Source organism: Mauremys mutica, chromosome 3 (genome assembly GCF_020497125.1).
Source record: "Mauremys mutica isolate MM-2020 ecotype Southern chromosome 3, ASM2049712v1, whole genome shotgun sequence".
In the NCBI taxonomy this organism is placed as follows: domain Eukaryota; kingdom Metazoa; phylum Chordata; order Testudines; family Geoemydidae; genus Mauremys; species Mauremys mutica.
The window spans coordinates 184278265-184298958 of NC_059074.1; the positions used below are offsets into that span (position 1 = coordinate 184278265).

Here is a 20694-nt window from a genome sequence, read left to right on the forward strand (position 1 = left end):
ACCCCCACCCAGGCACACTGGAAAGTTGGCGGCAGTAGCTCCAGCCCTGGAGTCAGTGCCTATACAAGGAGCCACATATTAACTTCTGAAGAGCCACAGGTTTGGCCACTCGAGTTAATCCTTCTTCAGACTGTTTTGATAGTGGTTAATTCTTTCTGGTTGGGAATTTGAAAGACCATACTAACTGCTTGTAATCAGAACTCTTTGCTACATGAGTGAAAACAAGTAGCCAGTACGGTTCAGAAACTTACTTTACAAGTCTGTTAAAGTAAGTTGCTATGAACCAAACACTAGTGAGGCACCACTTTGCAAGTGGATTATAAAGCTAATTGTGAGACAACAGACTTGGGTACCAAGGTTCTTAGGGTCTGGGCTTGGTTCTAGGAGGAAAGTCTGGCCTACTGCTAAGAACAATGGGTATAGATAGACTGAGTGGATGAGACCTGGTAACCTTTTACAACGTGTTACCTTATTTGAAAAATTAGGGGAAATAATACTGTCATGCTTCCTAGAATATAGGTGTGAAACCTTGGTCAATAAGGGCTATGGCTACTACTGAAAGAAGTAAGACCAGAGCTGCTTTGTGTTTTTCTCTGTCTCACTTTCAATGAGGATTTCAGTTCTGCTGTGCATTCCCTGAGGGATGCAGAAGCAGCCCTATCAATTGGCCTACTAATCTGACAGCAACCCTGACCTGGAATCTAGAAGGGATGGCTCAGTTGTTTACCTATCAGGAATACTTAAACTCTAGAACTATAGCCTAAAATTCTGACATAGAGAACTCAACCTGTTCCTGTAGTTCCATTACTCCTATGGGAATTCTGCGCATATTTTTAATTTTTTGCACAGAAAAAAGCTTCTGCCAGTAAATTGCTGCAGTTCTGCCTTTTGCCCATCAGAGGGTGCTATGGCACTAGAACAGAGCAGCAGCTTCTGGCCAGCTAGGAAAGAGAAAGAGCCTGCCTTCTTCACAGTGCTTATCAGGCCAGGTCAGGAGACGGGGAGACAGACAGTGTTGGGCTGCTGGGGGGGGGGGGGGGGGACGTCAGACAGGGGATCATAAGGGCTAGTGGGGGAGGACAGACTGGGGTAGGGGCTGAATGGGAGTGGAGGTGCAGGGCCACAGAGACACACAGGGACAGGAGGGCTAAAAGAACACATGAGGGTGCAGGGACACCTGGAGTCAGAGGCAGATGTACCTGTCTGAATGGGAGAGGCTAGGGGTCAGCCAGGGTCTGCATGGGGGAAGCTCCCTAACAATCCCTCTCTGCCCCCCCCCCCCAAAACCTTGTTCTGTACTTTTCCCCCCTCATACCCAACAAATTCTCACCCAGGCTCCTTCCCAGCAATTACTTGCCTCTCCCTCAGCTCCTCCGTTACCCCAACTCCCCCAAACCTTTGCACTGCTTTTGAAGGATGCAGGAAATACGGTTCTGTATTGTAATTTAAATGAATTATTACTCAGTTCTGTATTAACATGTTTAGTAAGGAATCTATTTGTCGAAACATTTCCTTAATCGTTTTTGTCGTCTGTACTGTTACAGACATACTTGCTGACAGGTATTTTGAAATAAATGTAATTAATTGAAACTGTCAAAATAACACAATATAATCACACCAAACAAAATGTGCAGAATTTGAAAATACTGTGTGCAGAAGAATTCCCCCAGGAGTATTCCATGCATGGGAGGGGAGTGGTGAGACCTAAAAGGAATGTTTTAATTATCTGATAGTTTACCCTTTTATTACAGATAACAAAATAATGAACAATCAAGATGCCATAGAAAAGGCTGTCAGTAGAGGCCAATGTCTGTATAAGATATCAAGTTACACCAGCTACCCAATGCATGACTTCTACAGGTAACAAATTTATAAACAGTTGTAGGTCATGAAAGGTAAGCATCCCTCTAGCATATAAGTGATTAAATAGAAAGCTGTCTAGTGTAAATGATGAACCAACTTAGATCTATTTTCTAGAGTCTGCAAGTTAAGTACTCAGATGTAATATAAAAATGATTGGTTTTTGATTAAGAACATTACTTCTACAAGGAGGTTGGTGTTTTTGTGCGCGTAACATTGCCAATTACAGATGTTCCTGTAACCACCTGTCCATTTTCAAATCATGCCTAATGTGCTACATTTTACTTTAGATGTCACACTTGTAACACCACAGATCGTAATGCCATATGTGTGAACTGCATTAAGAAGTGCCATCAAGGACATGATGTAGAATTTATTAGACACGATAGGTATGTTAACAAGAATGAATACTTTGGCTGAGCAGTTTTACCATTCAAACTTAAAGCAAGTTTAATTCTCCTACTGAAGATAATTTTTTTCTTCTAGGTTTTTCTGTGACTGTGGTGCTGGAACACTGTCTAATCCCTGTACGCTAGCTGGAGAGCCTACACATGATACAGATACACTATATGACTCTGCTCCACCTATAGAATCTAATACATTGCAGCACAACTAAATTCCTTTCAGAAAAAAAAAAGTCCTGCCATTCTAATATCATAACTGTTAAACTTTTTTTTGGAGGAAATTATACTTGCCCATTTCTGCAGAAAGAGACTGTATTAAAAATGGATGTGTAAGGTGTTGACACTATGGAGCTCAACCTACCAAAAAGAAAGTGGCAATATGTTGACTCAGGATAACAGAACTGGGCGTTTTAGCATTACTGTGTAAACAAAGACTCTTGAAGGGACAGAAGTGAAGAAAATAAGCTGCAATTTTGTACAGATACCAACTTCTGAAAAGCTGGTGTTTTTACAAGTAGCATTGAAATGCAGTCCAATTTGCAGTAGTACTATTCTGTAGACAAGCAGCATTCCTTGTTGCTGCTGTTATGGACATGGGTACCAATTGCTTTTGTAACATGGTAAAATGTGAGCTAGCACTTCTGCATTTCTTTTGATTTTTTTTAACATTTACTCAGATTGAAAAATATGATTTTAAATGCTTTACTCATGTAGTTTGTTTTTAATTTCAAGCAAAAAAAATCTTATTGTACTTGAATGTGTCCTGTTTTGTTAGCACACCTAGACTTGCTGTAACTGTACTCATGTCCCAGTATGTACGTTCTTTCTATGAAAGAGAAAACACTAATCTTAAATTATATCCAGCAATTTTTCTGGTATCCTTTGAAAAAGTTAAAATCTCCTTCCCTGCCCCAGCAATAGTCTGTCCTCAAATCACCCTAACAAAAAGCAAGTGTTTTAATGAGACTTCCTAGCATAAATAATGCACTATAAAACAAAGTACCCATGTAACTAAGTTTTGTGAATGAAAGTTTTACTATGTTTTAAAGTACACATTAGAAAGTCTCCTCAAAACAAGCTTGTATTTTACTCTGTTCATAGTTTTTTTTTGAACAGTCTGGACATTACCTATATCAACAACAGGAAATCACAGCAATTTCCTGCTATAATGAAGCTGAGACAAGTATATATACAGCTCAATACAGTTTCATAGCTTTTTCCATTTATGTGTATTGGTGACAGTGGGTAATCAACAGCCTGAAAGTGTATGCATGTACCATAACATCTAGACTTAATATATTGTGGAGTATTCAATAACCATTATGTAGAGGGTAGGTAAGAATTAAAAGGGTTTAATTTCCTAGGAAAGAAAATGGAAAAAATGGTCATTTTTAAAAAATAAAGTTTATTAGATCATAATGTTGTCTGCATACCATCTTTGTGAGAAAACCACCACTCTAACACTTGTTACTGTATCTTACAGATTATTGATTACAGTCATCAGTTTAGGAACAGCTTTATCTCCTGCTGCATTCTCTGCCACCAGGCAAAGGTGCCTAAAGGGGGGGAAAAAAATAGTCCACATTGCTAAGTAACATTTATGTTTAGTAAAAGAGGTCTAGTAAGTTCTTCACTAAGTAATATGTTTTCTAGGTAAATCAGTCTCCACCTTTTTAAGGATGGATCAGGAGTTTTTTCTGGCAGACAGTTAATCAAAATAAGGGGCTAACCCTCCTTCGCCTTCAGTTTTACCACTTAACTTAGTCTATTTTTGAAGAATGTTTTTTTAATGTCTAAGGATGTCTTTTATTAGACACTTTTATTCAGACCCTTGATGGGTTTCATATGAATTTATAAAGGATAGTCTTATGATTTTAAACATATTACTGTTTCTCTGAAGTCATGTAGCACCTAACAATTGCCAAGGCATTACAAGATAAGTGAACTGTGAGAAAATGTCTAGCTCCCCCTAGGAGCCAAAAGGAAAACTTCTTTTCCCCTCCCCCCCTTTCTGTTGTGTTCTAGCATAGCCACTTAACCCCTCTCTACATGGCACAGCACCTGAGTTTTTGGGGTTTTTTTAATAAATTCAGGAAATAACTTACCTAAACAGTCTCAGTGAAACTGTAACTTTCTCAAAGTCCCGTGCTTTTCTGTGACCTTTCTGAATAACTTCCTCTGGAATATTAGCAAGCCTTGCTGCATTGAAACCATAGCTTTTAGGACAAGCTCCTCTAATGAATTTATAGAGGAATGTAATAGTTTCCTGGCTTGGATCTTCACTCTCATTTTCAACCATACATGCCTAAAAAAAATCATAAAAGCAGTTTATCCAATACTTTTAGATTAGTGTACATAGAACATTTCTTTCTTTCAGGACACCCTTTTTGATTACAGGTAGAAAACCGAGGCTCTATGCACCCTGTGGAACATGGCCTACCAATAAAAACCCCACTTCCCAAAGTGATGCAAATACCTTTCCTTGAAGTTCAACAGTTTGTACATACCATATGGCCCAGTCGCACAGCAGCACTGTGTGAATAGTCTTCTACTAATGAATAATAGTGTGTGGAAAAAAGTGTGCGACACTTTATATTTTCTGCAAGTTCTTTAACAACTGCACTTGCTATAGCTGTACCATCAAAAGTAGCTGTGCCTCTACCTGCAAGAGAATAAGATAATCCTTCACACATCCAAAGTGGAACTAACTTGTATTAGCAAAATATGAGTTCAACCCTGCATTTAAAGAGATAACTTAAGCCAGATTCAAGTTACTGTACATGTTAGTAATTTAGGGGGCTCCATTTCAATAACAGCTTGTCTACTCAGGGAAGTTAGCGCAAAACAGCTACGATGGAATTATAGCACAACCTCTCTTGGAAGCTTATTCTAGAATTTATCTATCCTTATCCTTAAGTTAGATATTCAGAAAAATCCTTCTAAATCTCTCTTGATGCAGAATAAGCCCACTACTACTTGTCCTACCTTCAGTGGACATGTAGAACAATTGATCACTGTCCTCTTAACATAGCTGAAGACTTAGGTCCCTCAGTCATCTTTTCTCAAGACTAAGCAAGCTGAGTTTCCTAACCTCCTCTCATAGGCCAATTTTTCTAAACTTTTCATCATTTTTGTTTCTCTTCTGGACTCCAGCTGAAGCCTCACTAGTATGGAGTACAGTGGGAGAATTACCTCACATCTTCAATATAAACACTCCTATTAATGAACTCCAGAATATTAGCCTTTTTTTCCCCCCACTGTTGACTCATTCAGTTTCTGATCCACTATAACCCCAAAATCTTTTTCAGCTGTACTATCACATAGCCAGTTATTTCCCATTTTGTAATTGGACATTTGAGTTTTCCTTCCTAACTGTAGTGCTTTGCATGTGTCTTTAATGACTTTTACCTTGCTGATTTCATACCAATTCTCTAAATTGTCAAAGTCAATTAACTCTGTCCTCCAAAGTGCTAGCAACCCTTCCCAAGTTGGTGTCATCTGCAAATTTCAAATTTCTCTCAAAAGTCATTAATGAAAATACTGAATTAATACTCAACCCAGGACTGACCCCTGTGGGTCTTCACTAGATACATCCTCCCAGTTTGACAGCAAACCATTAACAACACTGAGTACAGCCTTTCAACCAAAAGTGTACCCTCTATGATAATTCAATCTAATCACATTTCCCTAGAGTTCTTACTACAATCAAGATATCATGTCTATAGCTTCCCCACCTGTAATGCTGTCAAAGGAAATTAGATTGGTTTGGCATGCTTTGTTCTTGACAAATCCATGCTGGCTATTCCTTATAACCTATTATCCTTTAGGTGCTTACAAATTATTTTATAATTAGTTCCAGTAGCTTTTTAGATATCAAAGTCAGTCTGACTGGTCTATAATTTCCCAGGTTCTCTTTGTTCCCTTTTTTAAAGATATAAAGATTTTTGCCCTTTTCCAGTCTCTGGGACCTCACTTGTCCTCCAGGCGTTCTTAAAGAAAAGTGCTAAGGGTTCCAAGATTGCTTCAGCTAGTTCCTCAAAGTACCACCTATGATGAATATCACCAGGCTCTCCTGAATTGAATACATCTAAATACTCTAACCTGTTCTTTATATATTTTGGCTTATGTTTCTTCCCCACTGTTATACTAATTGTGTTGAGTATGTGGTCACCATTAACCTTTTTCATGAAGACAAACAAAATAGACTTATTAAACAAATCAGTCTTTATGTCAAGTTATTAGCTCTTCCCCTCTAAGGAGAGGACCTAAGTTTTCCTTCATCTTTCTCTTATTCCTGATGTATTTATTACCATCTCAGATTTGCAACCAATACTTCCCTTGCTGGTCAGAATCAAGTCTAAAATGGCTATCCCCCCCATTATTTCCTCCACTTTCTGGAACAAAATGTCCCCAATAATTTCCAATAAGTTCTTGAAATGTGTGTGCTGCTATATTAATTTTGCAACAGATGTAGTTAAAGTCCCCCATAAGTCCCAAGTCTTGTATTTTGGATATTTGTTCTAGAAATGCCTCTTCCTCCTAGTCTTGATTTGGTGGTCTAGAGTAGACCCCTACCATGATATCCATTTTTTTTAACCCCCCGTCAGACTTAACTGGTCTATTTTCACCCCCTTCTGGATCTCAAAACAAGTGATATGTATTTTTGATAAATAATGCAACACCACCTCTTTTTCCCCATCTGGATTCCTGAACAAGCTTATGCTCCTCTATACCAATATTCCAGTCATGAGATTTATCCACAAAGTCTGATGTCAACTAATTTAAATTTATGTACTAATACTTCCAGTTTTCCCTGTTTATTCCCCATGCTTATTAAACGAGCCTGAATACCTAGTTCATCCACAAGCACAAGGGAATGCTCTGTTGCATGCTGGAGTATGCTGGAAGTCTCACTCAGCTCAACAAAAAAGGTACTCTCTCCTAAAAAGGACAAAAACAAAAGCTTCATTCAAAGCGTATAGAAGTTTTGCAAAGGCAGGCATGTACAGCATACAGTTCAACAATAGAACATTTATTAGCTTGCTGGAGGTTTCAGTTTAGTCTGTGACCAGAGCTTTAGCAAGAAAATCTCCCTAGGAAAAAGCGGAGCTTTAAAAAAAAAAAAAAGAAGAAGACATTCAAACTATCAGGTAGGGGAACAAGCATAACTGAGTGAAAACTAGTAATACTAAAAAACAACCCTGTTTGTACACTAGTCCTAGTGTAAAAAAGCAAGCAGGAAAAAACCAAAGTTCTTTCTCTGGTAGAAGAATAACTGGTGAAATAGTGACAAGAACCAATAAATTGAGAAAATGATGGGGAAGGGGATATTAGACTGTTAAATGTTGTTACAAACACCTATTTAAATCCATTTACTAACATTTTTGGAAAATAAAGCCTTTGTTACAGATTTCAATTTAAGACGATAAAATTCAAACGTCCTAAAGATTCTCCAATGAAGTAAGAGAAAACTAGGCTTGAAATTTCTGCTATTTCTACAAACACAATACAAGCAGAAGTAACATATTTCAGATCTTTACATATCACAAAATGCAAGGCCCTTTTCTCAATGGGACTCACACCTGAGTAGAATTCTGAACTGACAAAACACAAAGTTCCATACATGCAAGACAGCAGACTTTGCAGCAGTTATTTTTAAATGATCAAATTAAACCAGATATGAACTTAACTTTCCCCCACTAGAGAGAAATCCCACAATGTATTTAATTTAACCAGTAACTCTTCTCAGGTTTCAGTAAAACTTTGAGAAGGAGGAAGTTTTTGGAGACAGAGCAGAATTATCCTGAGGAATTTTGAACACTTGCTGCTTCTTTCAAGGAACTCTTCAGTCCTATGAATTCTTCCACTGACTGCCATAAAACTGTTCTCTCTCCTGCCACTGAAATGTTTAAATGATGCTGATGTTGACAGTCATATTTCCAAAACAAGCTCTCATGCAGTATCCAAATATTGCTTCTCAGATGACTGCTGTATGCATTAATTCCATTTGTGTATGTGGTATTTTAAGATGTGTGGCAGATTGAGGGACCAGTGTTAAATGCCATGATTTCTCTAGACCACATCTTTATACAGATGGAGGACATTTTTGCAAGAATTTTTCATTAACAGAAATAAATATGGAACATTCTAGAGCTAAAAATCCAGCCCAAGATAGAGTGAGTGTGTGTGTTGTATATAATATAGCAAGCCCCCAACCCCTAGCAGATGGAGCAGAGCCTCCTGCCTCAACCAAGCTTCACAATCATTATTGGTGAGTCCAGTATTAAAGTGTTTAAAATTATTTAAAACTTATACTGTGTATGTATATAATGTCTTTTGTCTGGTAAAAAAAATTCCCTGGAACCTAAGCCCCCCTATTTACATTAATTCTTATGGGGAAATTGAATTTGCTTAAATAGTTTTGCTTAAAGTTGCATTTTTCAAGAACATAACTAGGTCATTAAGTGAGGAGTTACTGTATATGCTTATGAATCCGTAAGTCCTCATGTCTCCACCTCCCTGACACTTTCACCTCTGCCCTACAGTCAGCTACCATGCAATCAACCTCTTCCGTGCTGGCTTCCTTCTTTTTCCCTAAATAGATGGCTAAGATAAAATATTCCAAGAAATTTATGAGCTCTACTTTTCTACATTCTCTGAGTTATGTGGACTCAGGGTTCTTGATGCATTTTGACATCAGCCACACTGTTTTGGATATTTGTGAGACAGATGATGTTCCTATAACAGAGCCTTACACCACAAAAAAAGTCTAAGTAGTAGCTGACTCTCTCTGTTCCAAAGTACTTGGAAAAGGGTATTCTAAGGAGACCTGCCATCAGCTGTTTAACTTCCAGAAAGCTACCTCAAAATTTGTCTCCCAATGGGGAATCCAATTTCAAGGGTAATCAAGAGCATTATCCTGGTCTCCCATCAGACATAATAGACAAGCATGCAGAATACCCAGACACAACTGAGGTCCTGTTTCTGCCCTGAAAGCCACACCTCAGGGTTAACTTTCCCCCACGAGACAGGTAAGTGAAGAACTGCAACTGGCTACCCCCTTTAATACAGGATGACATACACAGCTTCAGCCTCAGACTTGATCCACTAGCAAGGGATCAGAATTGTACTCAAATGTCTAGAAAACCACCCAGTGAATTATTTGAATCTACTCAAGTATTTTTACCCACCTACTCAGTTCTACATTTGTACAATTTTAGGAACTCACCTGACATAATTTTGTCTGAGGCACCTAGTCTTGTAAATACTCTGTCAATAGGAGTAAGCCTGCAAGCTTCAGCAGGTACATAGCATCCCAACTGAGCCATTATTGCCAAAAGGCCAGCCTGCAGAACAAAAAGAAAAAGCATACTACTGTCCAACTTTTCTCCTTCCACGTGCTTCACTTGGTGATTTAGTTCCACAGCAAGAACAAAGGAATCAAAGTACATCTTCCCCCACTCTTGGGCCCATACCAGCTAGGACTACAAGCTAAGTAGGATTGAACCTAGCTAATAATTGGACAGATATCTTTGAAAAAACTAAAGACTGCAGGAATTGGTGTTGGCAATTCAGTACTCCCTCCCCCACAACTCCAAAGTTCATATTTAATCAATATCCCATTATGCCAACAGAGGTAGTGGGTTATGAAAAGCACCCTCTATCAATTAAATGAAATCCTGAGCCCACCTGCATGTATTAAAGAACCTCTGCCACTTCCTGAGAACAAGAGTATATGTCTTGTTTCTCTGACTAAATTCTTATTGGTAGATTACATCCTTCTTATGTAAATACTTGCTGTATTTTCAACCACAGAGTATTTTTCACTTTACAGCCCAAACTGCTGACGTATTACTGTGGGCTGTCAAGCTGTGACTACACTCCAACCTTGAGATTTCAATAGTGCATTTAATAACTCCTTGATGTAATGTTCTTTAGTGCCCTGGAACAAAACATGTTTTAAGTAACCATTTCATAGTCACCTGTCTCATTAGTGTAGATTTGCCACCCATGTTTGGGCCAGTTACTAAAACACAGTAGGCTTCACTATTGCTGTCTTCATCTTCATTCTTGGAACCTATCACAATATCATTAGGAATAAAATCATCCCCAAAAAATGTTTTTGTAATGCATGGATGGCGTGAACCTTTAAGCTCCAAGAAGGGTGGAGTATTCTGTTCTGGCAGTAGAATTACAGGTCGGCAGAATGGTCCATCACCACCTTGACTATAGTTAGCGAGGCACATCAAGACATCTACAAAAGTTAGAAAAATTCCAATTAATTGTAATTATCCCCCATTCCTGGATTTCTCATTGTGCACATACAAAAAAAAAAAGTTACCTTCTCATAACTGTTGTTCTTTGAGATGTGTTGCTCATATCTATTCCAATCAGGTGTGTGCGTGCCCAGTCATTTGGAAGACATGTGCAGTGGCACCCAAAGACAGATAGGAGAGGGATAGCTCAATGGCTTGAGCATTGGCCTGCTAAACCCAAGGTTGTGAGTTAAATCCTTGAGGGGGCCATTTAGGGATCTGAGGCAAAAATCTGGGGATTGGTCTTGCTTTGAGCAGGGGATTGGACTAGATGACCTCCTGAGGTCCCCTCCAACCCTGATATTCTATGATTCTAAGTGCAGTAGGTATTCCAGGATAAGCAATATGGGCGCCTGCAGTGGGGATGTGCAGCTCTGAGTGCACCAGATTGTGAATCTTTTCCACTTGGCCAGGTAGACAGCCCTGGGGGAGGGTTTCCTGCTACCAAGCTGGACCTTCCTAACCTGCTTGGAGCACATGAGTTCCATGGGGTTTAGCCATGAAGCTTCCAAGCCATGGAGGTTGGGGTGGTGAAGGCAACTGTGGTCCTGGGTAATCAGGTCTAAGACCAGGGGCAATGCAATAGGGGTGTCCACCAACAGCTCCAGTAGCGTGGTACCAGTGTTGGCGAGGCCACGCTGGCGCCACCAGTCTGACCGCCTTATCTCTGCAGCTCTTGAGCAGGACCTTGTGGAGGAGAAATGCATCTGCAAGAGAGCTTGGACTGTGATTCCAGAAGGAGCAGAATCGCGGACATTTCCTGTTGCCTTGCATGGCAAAGAGGTCGATCTGGGAAACTTCCCACCTCTGGAAAACTGTATCACATCCAGACGGATGGACCACTCATGGTTGTGGAAGGATCTGCTGAGGTAGTCCGCCAGCTCGTTCTGGGAACCTGGGAGGTAGGATGCTTCCAGGTGAATGGAGTGTGCTATGCAGAACTCCCACAGCTTGAAGACTTCCAGACATAGGAGATTGGAACTGGCTCCACCCTGCTTATTTATGTAAAATATTGCAGTTGTGTTGTCCGTCATGACTCTCATGCACTGCCCTTGCAGATGAGCTTGGAAGGTTTGGCATGTTCATCAGACCGCCCTCGACTCAATGTTGATATGGAGGGAGAGCTTGTCTTGAGACCAGAGGGCCTGTGTTTGAAGGCCCCCAGGTGTGTGCCCCACCCCAGCGCTGATGCGTCCACTACTAGAGACAAAGAGGGCTGTGGGAAGGGAATTCCCTCGCACACCTCCTGCGGGTTGAGCCATCAGCCAAGGGACTCTAGAGCTTGCACTGGAAGGGTGACCACTGAGTCCAGGCTGTCACGCCAGGCTGACAGTAGGTAAATGCTAGCCAAGCTTCAAGAAATCTGAGCTGCAGCCTGGTCTGCTGTATGTGCATGCCACCATGTGGCCGCGTAGCCTCAGACAACCCCTTGTTGTGGTAGTGTAGGGTACCATCCGAGGCCTTGTATGATGTCAGTCATGGCTTGGAAACAAGCCTCCAATAGGAACGCCCTAGCGTGGCTGGAGTCCAACACCGCACCTATGAACTCTATCCTTTGAGTTGGTAACAGAGTCCACTTGTTCTTGTTGAGGAGCCCCAGCCTGTCGAAGGTGTCTCTCACGAAGCGGACCTGAGCTTCCACTTGGTCCCTGGACTGCCCCTGAGCAGCTAGTCGTCAAAGTAAGGGTATATCTGCACCTGGCTCCAACGCAGGAAGGCGGCCACAACCAATAGGCACTTGAACACTCAAGGGGCCATGGACAGACTGAAAGGGAGGACAACCTCCACACAGCCGAATCTGCAGCGTCCAGTGAGGCCTGTAAGGAGGTCCATGCCACTGCCCTGCCCTCATCAAAAATTGCCCCAAACCCCTCCCTGGACTCCGTGGGCACTAGTTCCTTAAACTTTAACATGGAGTTCCAGGAGTTAAACTTATATCTGCCAACCAACAGGCAATCCTGAGTTGGAGCTCCCCGGTCGAGTAAACCTTTCAGGTGAAAAGGTCTAACCATTTGGAGTCCTTGGACTTGGGGTAGGGCCCAGCTGCCCCGCCTCTCATGCTCATTCACTGCCACCACCACCGAGCAGGGCTGGGGATGCATGTATAAGTACTTGTACCCCTTTCAGGGGACAAAATACTTCGACTCCCTTTGAGGGCGGAGGAATAGAGGCAGGGGTCTGCCACAGGGTCTTCATGTTAGCCTGCATGGTCTTAATGAGGGGTAATGCCACTCTTGATGGTCTTTTCAGGGCTAGGATGTCCATCATGGGGTCCTCTGGGTCAACCACCCCCTCAGCCTACACCACCATGTTGCGCAATACCCTGTGCGGAAGGTCCTGGTGTGACCAGCTGTCTTTTGGGTGGCCCCAAGTTGGAGGTCCCCACAACTGCCTCATCCAGGGATGACGATGCTAGTGAGGGCACCAGATCCTCTTGGCCCTCCAGGTCCCTGGGAACATGAGGCTATGCAGGATGTTCCATGCTGACTGCCCCAGGGTCAGCATCAGTGGTGGGAGCAGGATTCGGGGGCGGTTGTGAGGTCTGTACTGGCATCACCTTGGAACCCCTAGAGGCAGAATGACTTGCCGATGCTTCGGGTACCCGTGGCTCCGACACCACCAAGTGAGAGCCCTTGGAATGGGTGTCCTGGGCCCAGTGTCCATAATGGCCATTGCACAGGCCTTTGCCACTGTGCATGCCACAGCCCCGCACCCGCATGCTGCCGTCAATGGTGCAATCTATGTCGGCTGTGCCTAGAGTAATGGGACTCCACCTCCAAATCAGATGACGAGGACCTGGAATGCAAAGGCCAGGGCAATGCTGGGAGGCTAGGGAGCAGTGCCGCGACGTCGAATTGTGCCAGGAGCAGCACCATGATGGGGCGTGGTGCTGTCTGGTTGGTGCCAGGGAACGGTGCCGCAGACATGTAGTCAGAAGCCATCGAGGCAATCTCCGCATCAGCATCGTGGGCTTGTCTCTAGACAGTGCTGAGCGCTGCAGTACCGGAAGCTTATCCCAACCAGCTGGGGACTGTGGTGATTAAGTCCCTCGCAGTCTCAGTGGTGTCCGGGATGGACGGCAACTCTATGTCCTCCACCTCACACTCCTGGCCGGTGCTCGTGGACTCTCCTAGACTTGACAGCCCCCCTTGTGAGGCCAAAGTCGATGGTGCCATCTCCTGGGTCACCAGCGCTGGGTGCTCCTCTCGGGGGGACACACCAATGGCTCTTTACAAGGTGGCCATCCTCGGCACAGGCAAGCACCCCCGTCCAACTTTCAGTGCCGTTTCTGTAACACCGGGGAGTGGGAGCGGTGCCGCATCACCTCTGACGGCTGCAGTTTTGGGGAGCGCCAGTGCAGAGGGTCTCAATGCCCAGAGTCCTTCCTTGGTACCACTTCACGTACAGAGGCCAGAGCACTCTGCACAGAGGAGCTCAGCACTGGATCCCGCCTGCCCAAGGCTGGCTGGGGACGAAGAGCCACCTCCATCAGGAGCTGTTTTAGGCAAAAGTTCTGCGCCTTCTTCATCCTGGGACAAAACCCCTTGTAGATCGTGCAGCGGTCCGTTTGGTGTCTTAAGACAAGAGTCTTTGAGGTCGCCCGTTGGCATGGGCTCATGGCAGGATCTGCAGGGTTTGAATCCTTAGGACTGAGGCAGGACATGCCCCGAATCCCCAGGTGAAACAGAAAAGGAGCACCCCTACTCCTACCCTACTAACAAACTATAAAACTATTACAACTCTGACACTATGCTAGAAGAACTACAAGAGCGCTTGTAAGAGCAAGCCCCCACAATTCCGACGACTGTCACTGGCGGTAAGAAGGAACTGAGGAAGTGCTGGGTCAGCAGGGTTATATATTCAGCGCCATGATGGCACCACTGCCAGGGGCTCTACAGCTGACTCAACGAGTGCTGCTAGGGGAAAAACTTTGACGACTGCGCACATGGTGCGCACACACCTAATTGGAATAGATATGAACAATCACTTGAAGAACAAGATGATCCTTCCTTCTCCTGAGGAGATTACCTTGCTGAACCTTTAATACATTAGTAGCACTCATGCTTTCTGAAGTGGAGACTATATGTAGAGATTTTATATTTCTCACCCAGTTGATTTTATTGGATTTTATTTGGTCATAAGTAATTTCCTCCACTGGATATCACTTTAAATAGAAGCCTTCAACATCTACCTTTTGCTTCGGTTAGAAGGCAAAAACTCAAGTACACAAGCAATATATATTTGTATTTAGTGCATCTTGCATAGCTTTCCCCTGGGTTCTGACAGAAAACTAAGAAGAAAAATGGCTTCTACAACAATGAATTACTTCATGGCAAAAAGGGACTCCCCACAAGATTCAGTTATTGCTTGAAATTTATTAGAATAAAGTTTTAAAATATTAAAAGTCTGTTGTCCTATCAGAGATGGACATAATCAAATCAATGTTATTTCAGTCTAACAGCTGGAGTTGCCACGGTTCTAACTTCAATGCATGGTCACAACAACTGTGTACTTCTTAAGCGTAAAACCTATCCTAAGCTTTCCATTGCCCCACATGAGAGAATCCTACTTTTTGGCAAGGGGCAGCTGAGCCGGGACCACATCCCAAGAATTATTGATCCCTAGTATCAGTATGCATCAAGCCACATATTTTAGGTGTCTGAAAAATGGGTTTTGGTGACTAGGCACCCACATTTTAAATATTTAGACCCAACTGCCTTGCAGCTTTATCCACCTCAGCATCTTCTGTGGCTGGCTGGACCCTTCTTCCAAACCACCCAGTCCCAGACAATATTACTGGCCTGCCTGCCCTCCCTTTCCCACAGCAATCCCACTATGCTTTATTTCTCTCCAGAGCAAAGATATCCCAGAGTGCTCCATGCTAACAGAGCACTCCCAACAGGCACAGCAGTACTTCTAGTTCTGCAGATGTGGAAGGTGAACACAGCAGATAATTCTTCTCCCAGAAATTAACAGCAGGTTTGAGGATTACTGGCCTATCTTGCAACCCCCAACCTTCTCTCTTGAAGAAGAGAAGGAAGTAAGGAAGGTAGGTGGTTAAGTCATTCAGGAGTAAAAGGCTTCCTACAATAAAACAGTGAAGGGGGAAAGAGGAGGAAGATTGTTGGGCCTTTCCTGGCTCGAGTTTTACTTCCACAATAGACTTTTTTAATGGCTTCAGATTTTATGTACTTTCATTAGGAATCTTTTGCATAGTAATGTTTGTTCTCCAGGAGTGATTAAAACATACAAGCAGCTGATCTGCACTTAAGATTCCTAAATTTGCTGACTGACCATTTATATTGAACTTGGACTTAACTGGCAATGCACACCTCCAAGTGCAATATGTGAAGAAGGAACTTGTAAAACAGTAGGGCCTGGTGATTCATTGCTGCTGTTTAGTTGCAACTGAGAAAAAGTCAGGTGGCTACTTCTCATTTTCATGCCGAGGTGAAATGCACTGGTCTAACACTGCACTCAGGATTTTTAAGAACAGGTTAGCAGCTGCCCCTCAGCAGTTTTAGCTTGTCCATACCAGATTTCTGGGTTTTCATTACTATCAGATAACAGGATGTTTTTATTAGCATGATAAGCAATTAAAAAAAATACACAGCTTACCTAATACAGCAAAGCATTCCACTGCTGTTTGCCAGTCTTTGCTATTTTTATCAAAATTGTGGAACAATCTCCTCATACAGTCTTTCAGCGCTACATCTCTCCGCTCTTCGGCATTGACCATCTCCGCCAGCATCTTCTCTATCTCCTTGGTCCAGTAACGTTTATAACCCTTTCTGGTGGACTTCAATTCATATTCCTCAGGCAAATTGTGAGATATTGCATTTTCTGGGATTTCCATTTGGTAGCGGTTTTTGCCTGCTCCCCAATACAGCATGGCTTTGAATCCAAGCCGTTTGCGTTGTTTATCCAAATACTCCCGAAGATTCTCTTCAATGTCTATAATATCCTTTAGTGCTTTATCATAATCGGGGTCAAACCCCGCCTTCGGAGTAATCACTCCAGTCTTTCGAGCCTCATTATGGTCAAAAGCAGTATCCCATCTTTTAAGTTCTGTACTCAAGTCTGGGAAACAGCCCTCTGGATTTTTAGGCTTCAGGGTGACTAACTGCTTAAGTATTTTAGATTTGAAATCAGCAGCAATTTCTTCCATAATCCCTATGGTCTCAAGCATTACTTTAAATCCTTCCAGTGCAGACAAGAAGTCAGTTATTTTTTTTTTGCTGTATCTGGTTTCTTCATAAAAGATAGCCCTGTTGTCTGGATGAGTCTCACTTTTAAGTGGTGATCCAATACTGTGAATTTTGCTTAGGAGCCTTTCAAGGTCTGGAAGTTTCTTCAGAAGTTCACTAACTTCAAACATTTTATCAGGAACTGCCAGAAGATCTTCAACTGCATCCAAACGATCATTGATAGAATGGGGATTACAGAGGGGCGCACATATCCACTGTTTCAGGAGTCGCTTTCCAAAAGGGGTACAACAAACGTCAATCCTTTCCAGTAATGTGCCTTCTGTGGTGCCAGTAGTTCCATTCTGCAGGATTTCCAAGTTCGCTATCGTCACCCCATCCAGCACCATCCGCTGATTAGTTTTAGCGACGAAACTGCTTGATCCTTTAGCTTTTGCATCATCAACGTCCACAGGAACATACTCTTCAAAGTTTGCCAGAGATAAGAGCTCCTGGTCAATAAGGCATTTCTTGAGGTAGAAGATACATCCACCAAGAGCTGACAAAGCTAACTCACAGTTTTCACCAGGAGTAAGACCCAGAGAGTCACTTTCTGAGGTCATGGATTTGATCACAGGAGGCAGAATAAACCTATTATCAACATTCTGCTTATCCTCAAAGTATCCTCCTTCAATTAGAGTTTTCAGTGTTTTAGATGCATTCCAGAACTGGGAGCCAGAGATCAAGCCTTCTTGCATGGAAGAAGAGAGTGAGCCTTTTAATATCTTGTGTGTGTCTGCAGACAGATTTCCCTTCTCAAACAGGATCTGCACAGGAGTGTAGTGTGCCACCAAAGTTCTAAACCTTGAGCAGTGGCGGTCATCTGGAAACTGGCCCGCATAAAATTTTCCTACTGATGTGTCAACAAAACAGACACCATATGCACGGTGGTGGCCAGAAGAGTCTTCAACTTTTTCTTTTACACTGAGAAGGTATTTATTAAGGTTTTCAGAAGGGTCTCCATCCAGAACACTGTAGGTCTGTGTCCCTTTGGTAATTATCCTGCATATTTCTCTGCGTACAACCCTATCAAACTTTGTTGGGTGGGACAGGGATCTGCAGCGTGCCTCCATCATCTCAGGAGTCTCTGTCTGCTCAACCCGAACTACTTTGTAACCCTTCTGTACCAGAACATCAGAGAATCTGCCAAATGCAATTTCTGGAAAACCTGAATGAGCCCAAATACCTTTCATAAATATCAGTCCCAGCTCATTTACACCAGTGACTGCATCCATATGATACAACTCATAGAACTTCCCAACTTTGTAGAAGATTACAGCATCAAAGTTCTGAGACTTTAGCTGCCACCACTTCCGCATTCCTGGGGTACACTTGTTAAGGTAGTCCTCTGGCACATGGAGGGTACATGGGTCATAATGAGGATCACTTTGTCGTCTTCTACATCCATCTCTCTTTTTCCCTTCCTGAAGCCATTCAAGTTTATCATGTTCCCATATAGAAGAATTGCTAACATTTGGCTGAGACTCAAAGTTTTCAGGCGCTGCAAAAGAGGTCAGCCTTGATTTGGTTTCTAATGAAACAGGTACTGCTCTTTTAGGTGTTTCAGAAAGGTCATTTTCCAAGCTATTCCTCTTAGCAGGTTTGCGGTCAGTTTCTCTCTTTCGTTTAGAAGGGACTTTCACAGGACTATCTACATCCATCTTTGTGTCTGTCTCAGAACTGGCAGATTCACCTTCGCCCATTCCACTGCTTGCTTCATCACTGCTTGCTTCATCTTTAGCATCTGGCTTAAACTCTTCATCTGAACCTTCATTGTCACTGTCAGAGTCCACCACTCTTCGTTTTTTGGCTTTCCCACCACTTCTCCACCTGCTTACCAGCAGCTTTTTTTTTTTCTCCTCCTCCTCACTATCATAATCTTCACTGTTGCCCGAAGCACTTTCACTAACCTGTTGGAAAGCAAAAGGCAAATTGCTTGATCAGCTACAAGGATAAAACAGAAGAGGGCAATCATCAAGTGATCCATTCTGTCATCCAGTCCCAGCATTTGGAATTCAGAGGCTTAGGGACACCCAGAGCATAAGGTGGCATCCCTGACAATCTTGGCTAATAGCCATTGATAGACCGATCCACCATGAATTTGCTTAACTAACTTATGCTTTTGACCTTCACAACACCCCCTGGCAGGGAGTTCAACAGATTGATTGTGTGTTGTGTGAAGTACTTCCTTTTGTTTTACACCTGCTGCCTGTTAATTTCATTAGGTGACTCTTGCTTCTTGTGTTATGTGAAGGGGTTAACAAAAAAACACACACCTCCCTAGTCACTTTCTTCATCCACACCATTCATGATTTTATAGACCTGTCTTATCACCCCTTTGTCATTTCATTTCCAAGCTGAACAATGCCAGTCTTTTTAATTTTTCCTCATATGGAAGCTGTTCCATACCATTAATCATTTTTGTTGCCCTTCTCTATTTTTTCCAATTCTAATACATCTTTTTTGAGATGGGGCAACCAGCACCACATGCACTATTCAAGGTGCAGGTGGATCATGGATGTATATAGCGGCATTATATTTATTGTCTGTTTTATTATTTATCCTTTTCCTGAGTAGATGTGCTCAGAGAACTATCCATGATGACTCTAAGATCTTTATTGAGTGATAACAGCTAATTTAGACCCCCATCATTTTGTATGTATAGTTGGGATTATATTTTCCCATGTGCATTGCTTTGCATTTATCAACACTGAATTTCATCTGCCATTTTGTTCACTCAGTTTTGTGAGAGCCTTTTGTAACTGAGCAGTCAGCTTTAGACTTAACTATCCTAAGTAATTTTGTATAGTATGCAAATTTTGTCACTTTCCTGTTTACTCCCTTTTCCAGATCATTTATGAATATGGTGAGCAGCACTGGTCCCAGGACAGATCTTTGGGGGACAGCTGCTTTTTACCTCTCTCCATTCTGAAAACTGACCATTTATTCCTACCTTTGTTTCCTGTCTTCGAACCAGTTACTGAACCACGAGAGGACCTTCCCTCTTATCCCATGGCTGCTTACTTTGCTTAAGAGCCTCTGATATGGGACCTTCTCAAAGGCTTTCTGAAAAATCAGAACACCCTGTATCGACTGGATCACGTTTGTCCATATGCTTGTTGACACCCTCAAAGAATATTAATAGACAGGTGAGGCATAATTTCCCTTTACAAAAAGCAGTGTTGACTCTTTCCCCACATATCAGGGTTTATATGGGTCTCTGATAATTCTGTTCAGTACCAAGCAAATTGGTTGAAAGTATAGTAAAGAAGTTAGGCTTATTGGCTTGTAATTGCCAGAATCACCTCTGGAGACATTTTTTAAAATGGGTTTTATACTAGCTATCATCCAGTCATCTGGTACAGAGTCAGATTTAAGTGGTAGGTTACATACCACAGTTAGTACTTCTGCAATTTCATATTTGAGTTCCTTTAGAACTCTTGGGTGAATACCATATGATCCTGATGACTTATTACTGTTTACTTTATCAGACATGTTCCAAACCACCTCCAGTGACAATCAGGGACCATTCCTCAGATTTGTCACCTAAAAGAAGCCTTGGGTGTGGGGATCTCCCCTTTATCCTCTGCAGTGAATTAACTTCTCTACAATGGCCTCGTCTTTTGTGAGTGCTTCTTTCATACCTTGATCAGCCAGTGGCCGGACTGTTTGGCAAGCTTCCTGCTTCTGATGTACTTAAAAAAAAAATTGTTAGTTTAAGTCTTTTGCTAGTTTCTCTTCAAATTCTTTTTTGGCCTGCCTAATTAAACTTTTACGCTTGATTTACTAGAGTTTGTGTCTTTCTATTCTCCTCAATAGAAGCTAATGTCCAGTTTTTAAAGGATGCCTTTTTGCCTCCAACCACTTTAC

At 42.3% G+C, this 20694-nt stretch overlaps 2 protein-coding genes across 4 annotated transcripts in view; one reads left to right on the plus strand and one right to left on the minus strand.

The window, feature by feature from the left end:
- FBXO11 (F-box protein 11) overlaps positions 1–3683 on the plus strand; it is a 196174-nt gene extending 192491 nt beyond the window's left edge. For all 3 annotated transcript variants that reach the window (XM_045011763.1, XM_045011764.1, XM_045011765.1), the window contains exons 21-23: positions 1752–1860; positions 2151–2249; positions 2347–3683. In XM_045011763.1, coding sequence (XP_044867698.1) covers positions 1752–1860; positions 2151–2249; positions 2347–2476 — 338 coding nt within the window. In that variant the 3' untranslated portion in view covers positions 2477–3683. The remainder of the gene's footprint in view (positions 1–1751; positions 1861–2150; positions 2250–2346) is intronic.
- The window catches only part of MSH6 (mutS homolog 6), a 29603-nt gene continuing 12558 nt past the window's right edge, over positions 3650–20694 (minus strand). Inside the window, exons 4-10 of the mRNA XM_045011762.1 lie at positions 16199–18734; positions 10247–10518; positions 9493–9610; positions 7116–7205; positions 4772–4926; positions 4370–4569; positions 3650–3820 (exon numbers count right to left, since the gene is read on the minus strand). Coding sequence (XP_044867697.1) covers positions 3742–3820; positions 4370–4569; positions 4772–4926; positions 7116–7205; positions 9493–9610; positions 10247–10518; positions 16199–18734 — 3450 coding nt within the window. The 3' untranslated portion in view covers positions 3650–3741. The remainder of the gene's footprint in view (positions 3821–4369; positions 4570–4771; positions 4927–7115; positions 7206–9492; positions 9611–10246; positions 10519–16198; positions 18735–20694) is intronic.